At 43.9% G+C, this 12,343-nt stretch overlaps 3 protein-coding genes across 3 annotated transcripts; 1 reads left to right on the top strand and 2 right to left on the bottom strand.

Moving 5' to 3' along the window:
• Nucleotides 1–152: 152 nt before the first annotated feature.
• On the top strand, nucleotides 153–1,953 carry V865_000865 (uncharacterized protein; the record flags this gene model as incomplete). The annotated part of the gene is made up of 12 exons (XM_066224693.1): nucleotides 153–202; nucleotides 272–355; nucleotides 429–457; nucleotides 536–631; nucleotides 710–824; nucleotides 889–941; nucleotides 1,003–1,068; nucleotides 1,131–1,240; nucleotides 1,309–1,366; nucleotides 1,431–1,513; nucleotides 1,615–1,681; nucleotides 1,754–1,953. The coding sequence occupies 12 exons, from the start codon at nucleotides 153–155 to the stop codon at nucleotides 1,951–1,953; spliced, it is 1,011 nt and encodes a 336-aa protein (XP_066080790.1).
• A 276-nt stretch (nucleotides 1,954–2,229) lies between these two features.
• On the bottom strand, nucleotides 2,230–4,954 carry V865_000864 (uncharacterized protein; the record flags this gene model as incomplete). Its single annotated transcript, XM_066224692.1, has 3 exons — nucleotides 2,230–2,367; nucleotides 2,450–4,189; nucleotides 4,277–4,954. The coding sequence occupies 3 exons, from the start codon at nucleotides 4,952–4,954 to the stop codon at nucleotides 2,230–2,232; spliced, it is 2,556 nt and encodes an 851-aa protein (XP_066080789.1).
• A 4,358-nt stretch (nucleotides 4,955–9,312) lies between these two features.
• On the bottom strand, nucleotides 9,313–10,288 carry V865_000863 (uncharacterized protein; the record flags this gene model as incomplete). The annotated part of the gene is made up of 2 exons (XM_066224691.1): nucleotides 9,313–10,113; nucleotides 10,202–10,288. The coding sequence occupies 2 exons, from the start codon at nucleotides 10,286–10,288 to the stop codon at nucleotides 9,313–9,315; spliced, it is 888 nt and encodes a 295-aa protein (XP_066080788.1).
• Between the last annotated feature and the right edge of the window lie 2,055 nt (nucleotides 10,289–12,343).

The raw sequence follows: 12,343 nt of genomic DNA, 5'->3' as shown, positions 1-12,343 counted from the left end.
ATGACCGAACAGCGATGACCGACACTCGCCCAGACTTATATCAACAACCACTCAGCACTCAACCTCTTTCATCCTGTTCTCTCCCTCTATCTTTGTCACCCCTCAAGCATTCAATCATCCCACAGTGGTCTTAGGATCCCATCAGATAGAGTATGAAAGCTTTTCAAGTGAAGGAACACGCTCATCCGAGCAAGATATCAGTGTAAGCTAATCCTCTACCTGTCCTTTCCACCTTTTCAAGTTGGCTCTTCTCTGACAATATGTCTTGTAGCTCAGATATACCGATACCCAAGCCAAGGACGGAAAAGGGGGAAGTACTGTTAGATGTACATGCAGCTGGTCTCAATTTTTTCGAGTGAGCTTCCCTCCAAAGGGTATATTATACCATATTCATATGACATCTAGCTGATACTAATTACGATCCATAGTATACTCCAAGCTCAAGGGAAATATCAGAGTATGTCGATTCTTCAGCTACTATAGACGAAGCTATCGACAAAATTGATTGCTCGCTGATGGGTCATCGTGTATAAAGCCCAACCACCACTTCCCTTCGTACTCGGTGCAGAAGTAGCAGGAACCATCTCCCATACAGCGCCTATACCTGATGATTGTCCTTACCAGCCGGGAGGTAGGCATCATTTACCAGCTGATCCAGGACACCCGCCCCGTGTATACAATTAGCTGATATAACTTCATCTTCCTGTAGATCGAGTAGCAGGATACGCCCAGGGAGCATATGCCGAACACGTAGTAGTCAGTTGGAGAAACCTTTTGCCTATACCGAATGAATTGAGCTTCGAGGAAGCTGCTACTATACCTTTGTGAGTGAATCTCACCTGATTGGTTAGATATACTTGTGTCCAAGAGCTGATACGGTGAGGGAAGGACACCAACAACGAGTTATGTCGCTTTGGTAGATAGGGCAAAAGCCAAAGCAGGTATGTGAATCTCTTTTGTATGGATAATGCTCAGATCATAGCTGAGGAAGAACCGTAATAGGCGAATGGGTATTGATACATGCTGGTGCGGGAGGAGTAGGTCTGGCAGCTTGTCAAATTGCCAAAGGTGATTAGACAAGTCGCATGTGTCAGAGTCGAAATAACTGATGTAGGAGAATGCATGATCAGTCCTAGGATGTAAGGTCATCGCTACAGCTTCTTCACCTTCGAAACGCAAGGTATGTCAGGAGTATGGTAAAGCAGATGAAGTAGTGGATTATACTCAGAAGGACTGGCAGGTGAGTTTACATCTTCACCATGAACCTACTTATCTGCACAAGTCTGATTGCAGCGTTTCCCTATATAGAAAGAAGTGATGAGGATAACTGGAGGTAAAGGTGTGAATGTGGTATTTGATCCAGTTGGTAAGACTATCTCTCCGTATTCATATCTCACGGAAGCTTCTTTACTTATTCTCACGATGAATAGGGATGATCATACCTTCTCTCAAATGCGTGGCTTGGAATGCCCGATTAGTCGTGGTGGGATTCGCAGCTGGGTCAATCGAAAAGGTGAATTTAATCTCCCTCGATACTGCCTTTCATGAGTTCGACCATCGAACCCAATCACTAGTTCATGATAGATAAGCTGAACCGGGAAATTAATGTTGCAGATCCCAGCGAATTTACTACTGTTGAAACAAGCTTCAGTCATGGGTGTATATTGGGGCGGAACAGCAGGTGAGTTAAGCAACTATCAATCGTTCCACTAGCATTCATCACTAACATTATGATTGAATTGAAATTGGATAGTCAAAGACCCATCATCCGTCTTTCGAGTATCTCAAGAAGTCCTTTCACTCCTAAGTGAAGGCAAAGTCAAAGCAGTGCTCTATGATAAACCGTATATAGGTTTAAATAAAGTAAGTGAAGGTCTGAGGGATATAGAAAGTAGGAAAACATGGGGTAAAGCAGTCGTCACCATAAGCAAAGTGGAAAAAGCTAAATTGTAGTAGCACGCATGATGGATAATGTAATTCATATCATGTATGATGTATCACCTGATGTATATAGACATCTAATATACAAAATGGAATGTGGAAATAGGATGCTTACATGATTGTTTGATGGATGATATGTGCAATAATTATACTTGTGTTAAACATTGTTGCTGTAGTGGTGGTGTGTCTTCGATGAAACCAAAAACAAATTCGTAAATCGTCAAAAGATCCAAGATTGTTTTGATGTAATGTCCATTTAATCTCATCCAATTTGAAGGTCGTCACGCATCACGCTTCAAGAGTTTTCAATTTCCTTTTCAAGCTTCCTACTTCACCTTTCAACTTGTTTACCAATTGATCTTTCTCAGCTACTTGCTTCTGAAGGGATGAAGCTAATGCGGTGGCAGATTCGAGATCTGCTTCCATCTACATATCCCATATCAACTCATAAGCTATAATCTTTGTGATAGAAGAGCGAAATGGCTGTATGGGATTGACTGGGACATACCTTAGCAGCCATTTGTTTCTTCTTCCACCTAAATTTCTTTTGCGCAACAGCATTCTGTTCTCTCCTTCTCTCTCCATTCCTTCTTTGTCCGTTGACAGTCGTACTCGCAGAGACAGACGTAGACGTCGATCTATTATTCTTTGATCTACCTTTCCCTTTTCCTTTCCCCTTAGCTGCAGTATCGCTTTTCTTCACCTTATTGGTTTTCGTACGAGGTTTCTTACTGACAGTCTTACCAGGAGAGAAACAAGATGTAGATCCGCTAGTTGAGATAGGTGAAGAAGAACCCGAAGATGAATGTTCATACTTGATCATCTCGCTCGTATGGGTAGAATGCGAGCTCGATCTTGCTCTGATACTCGAATTCGATGAGATCGCAGAAGTACCATTGGGTATTATACTTCTACCGAAATTCGAATACGATTCATCCTCAGCTTCCACTTCATCACCATCATCACCACGAGGTCTTACTTGTATGTCCCCATCTCTATCGTGACCCTTGTCACCGCTTTGATCTTGGTTGTCCTCTGATACTGGCTCGAAATCGGATTCGGAATAAGATGATTCACCAGCTTCCAGCTCTGGCTGTCCGATACTCTCCGGAGGTTTGAAAGATCCACAGGACGACTCAGCACGAGTGTTAGGAGCGGGAGAGAGTGTATTATTTCTCATTTCCTGGTCGATAGGGGTGATGTCTCTGGTAGGTGGTAAGCTCGGTGAAGTGGATTGATGATTGATTTCCATAGGTACGATATGGATGGTCCTCTGAGCTGAAATAGCTCCAGGCAAAGGCGGAGTGGGAGTTTGCACTTGGGGTAAGGACAGTACTTCAGGTTGATAAGTAGATGAAGGAGGTACCCCCAGCTGAGATGTATTCCACCGAGTGTCCATAGAAGCAGTGATGGGAGTAGGTAAACTACCTCCGATCTGACCATTATCACTGATCCATCGCATCCCTTTAGGTGAATTAGGTTCACTAATAGTCTTAGCGAAAGCTCTTTTAGAGTGGGTATAATGGGTGGTATATGCCGACTGACTCCTTTGCATAGCATAAGGAGCTGGTCTGAAATTGGTCGAGATAGGAGGAGCTCTATGTCTCGATCGAGCGAACACTTCTGGATTTTCTGAAACGAACACATACGATTTGGCTTGACGAGGATCAGGGTTAAGTGGATGTGCTTTGGTATTGTTAGTGTTGATCCAGCTTGTACCACTGACTGAGGAAGAAGATTGTTGTCTTCTGGCTGACGAACGAGGATAGATCGGGACTGGCGTAGGTTGGGTCTGAGGTAAGCATGGTTGTCCACCTGGCATTTGCGGAAGAGTATAATTTTCCCATGATTCGACGGGAGGATGAATCTTCTTGGTTGTCCTCGGAGTAAGACTATGAGGTGGTGGTGGTGGATTGAGCGATTGAGCAACGGAATGGCGATTTAGCGATGTTGTAGGGATAGGGTTTGGTGGAGGTAGAGGAGGGCGAAGAAGGTTTTGAGCATCGTTATGCCAATCTTCCACTTTTCTCTCAGGATACGTTTTGTCCAAAGTCAAACCTTGTAAAGGATGAGGTAATTTTGATTTGGATGAACGCGACGGCTGAGTTCGAGTGGGTGCATGAACCGTCGAAGGTTGTCTAGACGGTGCCGCAGCTGAAGATGTCGAAGCGGACATGCGATTATACGGTCGAACGTTATATTCCAATTGGACCGTGGAGGAAGTGGCTCGAGCTTGAGATTGCGTTTGCTGCCACACACAAAAACATACACGAACCAAATCTTAGCTGTCCTTCTTTAAACATTTCAAGCAAAGCTAAGCGAGATGCAAACTCACCTTTCTCTGTTTTTCCCTTTTCAGTGGCCGTTGAGAAAGGGGAGGAGGGGGAAAGGGTCCTTGTCTAGTCATGTGTGCACTTGATGGATCACCTGCTGTAGTGGTAGTTGACCAACCGTTTACCGGTTGATCGGTTCCCACGGCCGGGTTTGCATTCCAAGAGTGAGATCTTGAAATCGGTGGTGTGTGCATGGCAACAAAACTAGATGACCCTGAAGAAGTCAAGTACGGTGTGGTAGCCGTAGTTGACCATGAGGAATCTGTTTTTGCCGCCGGAGGAGTAGGCAGGGGAGCGATAAGGGATGATATGGGAGGAAGATTGAATGATGTTTTGGGATGAGGAGAGGGAAGTGATGTAGGACCCCTTGCATCAGCCAATGCGGCATCTGCAAGGCATGTCAAGCTGAGACCTGGCTGAGAGGTATGTGAGAGGGGAGGGAGAGGAGCAAGACGTCGTTCGTCTCGTACTGGTCGAGTCATAGGGGGATATTGAGGAAGGTTGATCGGTGATGAATGTCGATGTTGGACTGTCGAAGCGGCTGAAGACCGCTTACGATGATTGCTGACGTGTTGAGACGTCTGGGATTTAGGTGATGGGACCTTGTGAATTGGAGGTGAGTGAAAAGGGATGTTACCGGAAGAGCTGGATTGACCAGAAGGCTGTAAGAGTCCGAACATTCGATATAGGTTGAATAGATTATTTCTCACGATTTGAAGTTGAGCAAGTACGAGAAAAGAAAAAGTAAGAGATTTCTAAATCCAAGGAGAGATCCGATGGTTCGGTCAGTTGTTGATTATGGTGTTGATGGTGAGATGTGATCTGTAGAGGATGATCGTGGACAGGAGATGAGTCGGGTGGAAAGGGGCAGAGTCCTTTTTCTGGACCCTATGACAAGTGGATATTCAATTAAATCAACATCCTTTCCTTACCTCTCCTTGCAATTTCAACTCGACAATTAGAGATAGAATTGACTGATATACGACTCTATGCCATTCGATGAGAGGTGATGTGATCAGGAAAACATTTGCACTCACAATTACTGCGGACCGATCCAAGCCTATCGACTCTTAGGTCCTTTTCAACGATCACAGATCAAGAGGGACGAGGTGAAGACAAAGAGCCCAGTTCTTTGTCTTTGGTGTGTGGGCGTTTATCGTGTGACGTTAAGATCAAGGGATTTCCGATATCGGATTGGGGACGAGGGTCCATGGCGTCAACGTTGAGTCGAATGTCCAATAGTAAAAGTGAGGATCGTGTAAGCCGAACCGAACAGTCAGGTTGAACCGAGAGCGTGGAAGAGGATGGTTTCAGGAGTAAAGCATGAAGGGAGTAACAGAGAATGTTACGATCAGCATTGGTTTCTAGGTATCATGACATGTATAACCCATATCTCCGTTGTCACAATGACAGAGATCAAGTAGATGAACGCAAAGGCCATGTTAATTGAGTAGTTGGAATGAGGAAAGAAGAGAGGTTAATTTGTAAGAGGAATACTCCGATACTCACCTAACGAGGAAGGGTATCCCTGAACTGAGAAATGTATCCGAGAGTTAAAGACGAAGAGAGAGAGAGATAAGAAGAAGACGAAAGAAAGAAAGAGAGAGGAATGGAATGGAATGGAGTGAAGATAGGAAAGGGCGATTTATGTATTATCTTAATGTCGACTTGACAACTTATCTGGTCAGTCACCTCTCAACCTCGATGTTGTGATGCAAATACATGATCTTGATCTTGATTGATCCTGATGAGAGTCTGTGATCTGAATCAAGTGGAGACAGATTGGGTGATACTGTATGGCAATACAGGACCAAAGCTCAACGAAAAGTGGGATCGACGGGGCGAGACTTCTCCCTTCATGACTCACACCCACTTGTCATCCCATCAAACATCAGTCATCAAACATCAAACATCAAACAATCCATCATTCTAAACTCCAAATTCCATCAAAACCACTAACTTCACTCCTCCCTCCTTTCCAGTTACCAAGTACCACTACACTATTGTACTCGTAAATTATGTCCTAACTTGGAAGTGGGGTATTTGGATATTCATCAGTACCATTCACAAGTATCAGATGATACGCATATGCAGTGCTGATGAAACGCCCTATACATGTTCTATTTTTCCTTGTATAATATAAGCATTGTTCGACTCTTGTCAGTTTTCGAGCGGATTTTCACCTGGTCTGATCATAGATCATGACATCGAGAACAACAGAACAGTCCTTTCCCAAGCGAACGACCTTTGCGATGAAATGATCTGATAGGATCAGAGAGAAGGAGAGAAGCGATCAATGTTTCTCGCCTATTCTCGATTGATTTTAGACGAAGTATCTAACAGACATAGATGGTGTTAGTTAATGTCTCATAAAAGTGACGTGTTCAATGAATGCACTGATCTGTCGTGATGTATGATGAAAGTGGGGTAAATTGATGTACAATGTCTGATGTGATCAGACCCACATTCCTCCCACCAATTTTCCCTTCGTAAGCTTCCTTTGGAACAGTGATCAATTGCATGACGATTTTCACCATACCATGCCATTGGAGTGGAATGGAATGGAGCGGATCTCATGGATCTGACAAACTGGAATCAGTACGTCCATTTCATACATCTGAACCTGTCAGTAAGATCAGTCTAATATTTCAATCGCACTGTATACATCATCTCCTGGACGAGTTTTGTTATATTCAGCATAGAAAGTGGGAAAAGCGGAACTTGTCAGAATCATCGAAATCCAGACTTGAGAAGCCAATAATCCCAGACGAGTCGGTCTGTGTTTGTGTTTTATTGATGCTGCGCAACATGAAAGGACAGCTAAAAAAGTAAGATCCGCGAGTTGGACTGAAATGTCAATGAACGTTGAAAGGAGGGTCGTTAGTATATTTAATTTCCATCACTCCTCAAAGGATGGCTTACCCTATCCTCCCCCACTTTCAGTTGGATTTGGTTGGTATGATCGGTATTTTACGACAGACAAACGGACGGAGATGTCATGACATGATCCGAAATTGTCTGTTGTACAACACAGTCGGAGGCAGATCTATGCGTCTCCGTCAATATCGACGTCATGTACTGAAGAAGAGAAAAAGATGGATTGAAGCACAACATTTCGCTGGCTTCGGTTAGTACAGCTAACATATCCGCATGGTACGTCCCATCTAGATTAGTTGTAAATCTTGCTCATTAAAGCTGTAATTAGTCTGGCTGACATAAACATGATACACACCCCAAATCTCCTGGAAACCAATTCTACCCTTGGTTTTATCGTTTTATCCTTATCAGGGATTATCCATTTTGTGTATCAAAGCTTGTCGATGAGACAACAGTCAGCTTTTCCGACGTAAGCGGATTGATGTAAGTCGAATCAAGGCGGTGGTCATTTCCTCTGACATCGCAGTGTTTGCGATCAAAGTATGATTTGGAAGTTCAACCTTCCATCCTCATGTTACAGGAGGATCTCCACTCGATGGGGCGAGGTATCGTCGAGGATCGAATAGCTGACATTCAGTAAGCATGGTTACTGTTAGTAGTAAGTCGACTTGACCTCAACTTGTCACTCGGAGCTCGGTATACCTTTCACCCCACTCTGACTTTCTTGATGGTTCCGTTTGATCATCTCATCTCATTTTGTTCTCCACTCTTAGTCCAGATCAATCAATCAAGTCAGGCATATGGACCCATCACCCATGGTCCCTATTTGCCTGATCGCCCTTAATCACTCGTACCACTTTCGAAGCTTTGTCCTATGTATATCGAGTAGTGCCTTATCAAGATACTTCATACAAAAGACTGACTGACACGTTAAAGGATTGACTCACTAGATTAGTCAATTATGCATGATTGCTTTGAAGCGAAGTACCTTAGTTAGGGAAGGAAGGATGATCCGTTGGGGTTTCGTCGTTGGATTGTTGATATGATCACCGTATACTGTAGACGTAAGTAAGTGTGAGAAAGGAACAGACGAACAATAGACATGTCAACTTAGGAGCGAATACCATGTTAAACGCTACAGCCCACGATAAGCCTGATATCAGGCTCAGTTATACTATTCATACTTCAGTAAGACATGGGTCTACTTACCTACACACAAGCTCTATTGTGTTATCGTGAACCCATATGCCATCACTGGTCCAAGCTTTCAAGTGGGAATGTCGAGATGTAGATACAAGCACACATACACTGGTCTGACATTTCATAAGTGACAAGCTCCGAACCGATGGTAACTAAACGAGTAATGGTAAATTCCCTCTCTGGCAATTATCATGATTGATTTACGAGTCAGTCAGATGTGATAGCTCCAGCTTCTCTTTTTTTGATTGACCGTCCTAGAACCAATCAAGATGGGGCAGACGCTGACATGGTCGTACTCGTCTTTCAGAATGAGATGTGATATATATCCCACTTAAAGAAACCTTCGCACGTTGTGATATACTCTTATGCAGAAATATACGTACGATCACTTGCAATCATAGTATCCTGCATTCTATACTAAGAAGCGGTCATTTTGAAAACCAGATCAAGTCGATATCAGACATGACGAAACCCCCTGTCATCCCCAGACCTGAACCTCCCCTTCCTCCTACCGATGAGGATGATGAAGTGCTCATTATTGGATACTGGATTTGAGTGAGTGTGTGTCCAGATCACCAAAGCACAACGCCGGGTCTGACTTATGCTATCTATCGTGCTTGCTGACAACCTTAACAATCGAATTAGATGGCGTCCATTGCATTCCGACCATGTATATCAATGTAAGGAGATCCAGCGTGTTAAGATAATATTCATGTCAACTGTGGGGTGGTATATTCTATATATATTCACAAATCTATAGGTATCTACAAATCATAAATCACATACAACAAACAATACAATCCGATCCGAATCCGATCTTATGACTCAACTTTCTGTTTACTAGTTTGCTATAACTTGATGACAACTGTATTCTATAGTTCATGTACGATGTACTCTGTCTTCCTGAAATGATTATATCATTCACCAATGTCCTTATCCATTTATATGTATCTGTTCAAATCTAAAACTTCCTCCTCCCTCTTGCCCAACTATCCACGTCCCCTCGTCCCTGACCTTGTATCGCCACTGATGTCGACGTTAAACCCATGACTCTCTCAACTGTATCTTCCTCATCATCGTAATCGTCCATCTCAGCATCTATCGAATCTTCATCCATCATCTCTTCATCGTCCTCTGCCGGTGGTGTAGGTGGAGTCTCGCTCATACCCATCCCTATCGGATGATTGCGATGCTGGTGGACCAAGCCGAATCCTTGGGGTGGTCTGAATGACCCAAAGCCGGAAGCAGGCTGTTGCGAGGGACCAGCTTGTTGATGATGATGTTGTTGATATTGGGAAAAAGCATTTACATTCGACCCTTGTGCCGATCTGATCTTAGCCCATGGATCTTGTACTTGTACTTGTATCTGTTGTTGTTGCTGTTGCCATAATGGAGCGAATGCATCTGCCTCGAAATTGGAGTAAGCAGTCTGAGGTGACGGTGGTGCTAAGCCGAACCCATAGGAAGATGATCGACGTAGTGGTCCACCAGGTCTCTGAGTGTTGATAGTGGGAGTATTCACATTCATTAATGAATCGTCCTGGAATGAACCAAAAAATGAATTGTGCTGAGAGATCGGTGAAGGATATGCCTGCTGTATCATACCCATGTTCGAGTCGGGGTATGAGTAAGAAGAAGGTAAAGATGTAGGTTTACGTGTTGATGAGGTTGATCGAGAAGGTGGGATGGGTCGGAACGATATGCCAGGAGAAGATAGGGGTATAGAAGATGATGGTCGAACAATGTTTTGTGCCAAGTATTCCTACATTCATCAAACACATACATGTATAATTACATCAGTGATGAAGATCCTTTCTTTTTTCTGATCGTGAGAATCGGTGGTAACTCACCTGAAGTGCCTTGAGATCTGGAGATACATGCATTGAACCTCCCAATGAAGCTACCAGATCATCCATCGTTGCTGTTGCAGTTGCCATCTTGAACCCAATCCTATTTCCTAATCGATTTCTATAATCTTATACAATGCCGAAAGGGTAGATATCGAGGATGAAAAGAAGAGAAAAAGTGGCCTTGGAACGAATGTATAGTTTGTATGTAGTATAAATGGAATATACGATGTAAGACGGGTAACGGATTAATCGGTCCAAAGTAGTTTTTACAATTCGGTGCGATAGGCTAACAACCTTTTGAACGATAAGCGGTACGGTACAGAACGGTCCGTTCCCTTTTAGGTTCTGATGTGATGTGATGCAATTGAAAATACGGTTTCTTAGTCTAACTTTGATGGTTTGCTGATGCTGATATATTGGTAGATCCCAGATCCAGAACGGACCTACTACACTGTTGTATTGCTGTGATATGATTCTCGATTGTTGGATGACAAAAACCGTAGTACGGAGTGACGATGGTGGCTGTTTATAGTTGATGATTGTCGATCTGAAGGTGTACGTACGTACGTCCGGGCGGTATAGTAGCTGGAAATTGAACTATCCTTGCTTGGTATTTTTCAGATTGTATGGATGCTCCGCATATTGAAGAAAGAAAGATAAAGAGGAAATACAAATACAAGATACATTGATGCATGCGCAGCGGAGCAATTGGAATCAACGAGAGGTTCCACCTGCTGCCCCACTCAATCAGTCAAACCGAATATACCGATCCTCATATGAAATGTTAACTTTGTAGGACGGATTGAGTTTTACCGAAAGGAAGATCCACCAAACATATCGCATCTATCATACAGTATACAACCATGGAATAGCTCGCCATTGAAATGTACCGTTGGTCCCCATGCGTCGCTTTGCTTTTTTCCGTTTCTTACTGCAATGCGGTCGTCGGAGCCGGAGTTGAAAAGGGGCCGATTATATATCGACCGTCTCAACTTACGATTTTAGTACCTCCGGGGTGATCTTCAGGTCGATTGCGTAAAGTCAGAAGAGACTCCGGTCAGCGGAACCCACCCACGGTCCGTGGCGAAACTCCTTACTGTAGTATGCCTTATCGCGCTGGACCTGAACAAGCAACGGTGAACTCTCCATGGGGGTTAACCTATCATAACCGGGGCAGCTCGTTTAACGGGCTAAAAAATGCCGTAAGTAGAAATAACCACGACATAGGCAGGTCTTTATCGCTCGTCTTTACTTAGCTTGTCAACAGGGGAATCTCGGGGATAGACATTCTCCCCATGTAGCATCTCGCTTGCAGATCAAACTTTACAATTTGGCGGGAGAGCTCAACGAGTACCCGATAAATCCCCCCCATTCCGCTGATCCACTCGCACAGTGTTGTAAGTAGATCGTGTGGAGAGTCGTCAACCGCGTAAAGTCGAGGAGCTTGTTGAGAAATATGAGGAATTAGGATCGACGCTAATGAAGTTGATTGACATCATTGTTGGTCACTGGAGCCACATCCTTGGAGTAATCACCAAGAAGTACTGGAATCATGCCGAAACTTACTCTAGTCTATTCCGCCCAAGCTGGAATCCACCCGATTGCGACTACAGCCCAACAGCTCAGATTGAACTTTCATCCGCCTCCGTTTCCGGAAACAACTCATACTTCGCGGTAACCCACGGACAGCAGGTGCACTCGAGTATGTTCGACCTTGGTCTCGCCTTGTCGCAACGAAAAAAGATGACTTGCTGAAAGTGGCGTCTGTGATTCACCTTATAAGCATATTGAATGTATCAGGTTGGTCATGAGATAGGTATTTGCCGCAGTCACTGTAATGATAGATCATACTGTATGTCTCTCTGTTGATCTTCTTTTCATGTGGTTGAGCTTTTGATATATAGTGGGATATGTATGTGCTGAATGAATCATATACATTTGATTTACCATTGTTCTACATATACAGTCTACTTCCCTCTCAGTGTCAGCCAACTTGCCACACCATTTGCGGATCAACACTGCGCTCATTCATGTGCACCTCGCATCGCCTTTCATCCATGACCGGCAAGTATGTGTTCCATCCCTTTCAATCAATCAACCTCCTTCTCCTGCTATCATCCGTGTGCTTATCTGCAGGACGGT

This window comes from Kwoniella europaea, chromosome 1, assembly GCF_036810445.1.
Source record: "Kwoniella europaea PYCC6329 chromosome 1, complete sequence".
In the NCBI taxonomy this organism is placed as follows: Eukaryota; Fungi; Basidiomycota; class Tremellomycetes; order Tremellales; family Cryptococcaceae; genus Kwoniella; species Kwoniella europaea.
Note: the sequence above shows the minus strand (reverse complement) of the source record. Positions and strands in the feature narration are given on the sequence as shown.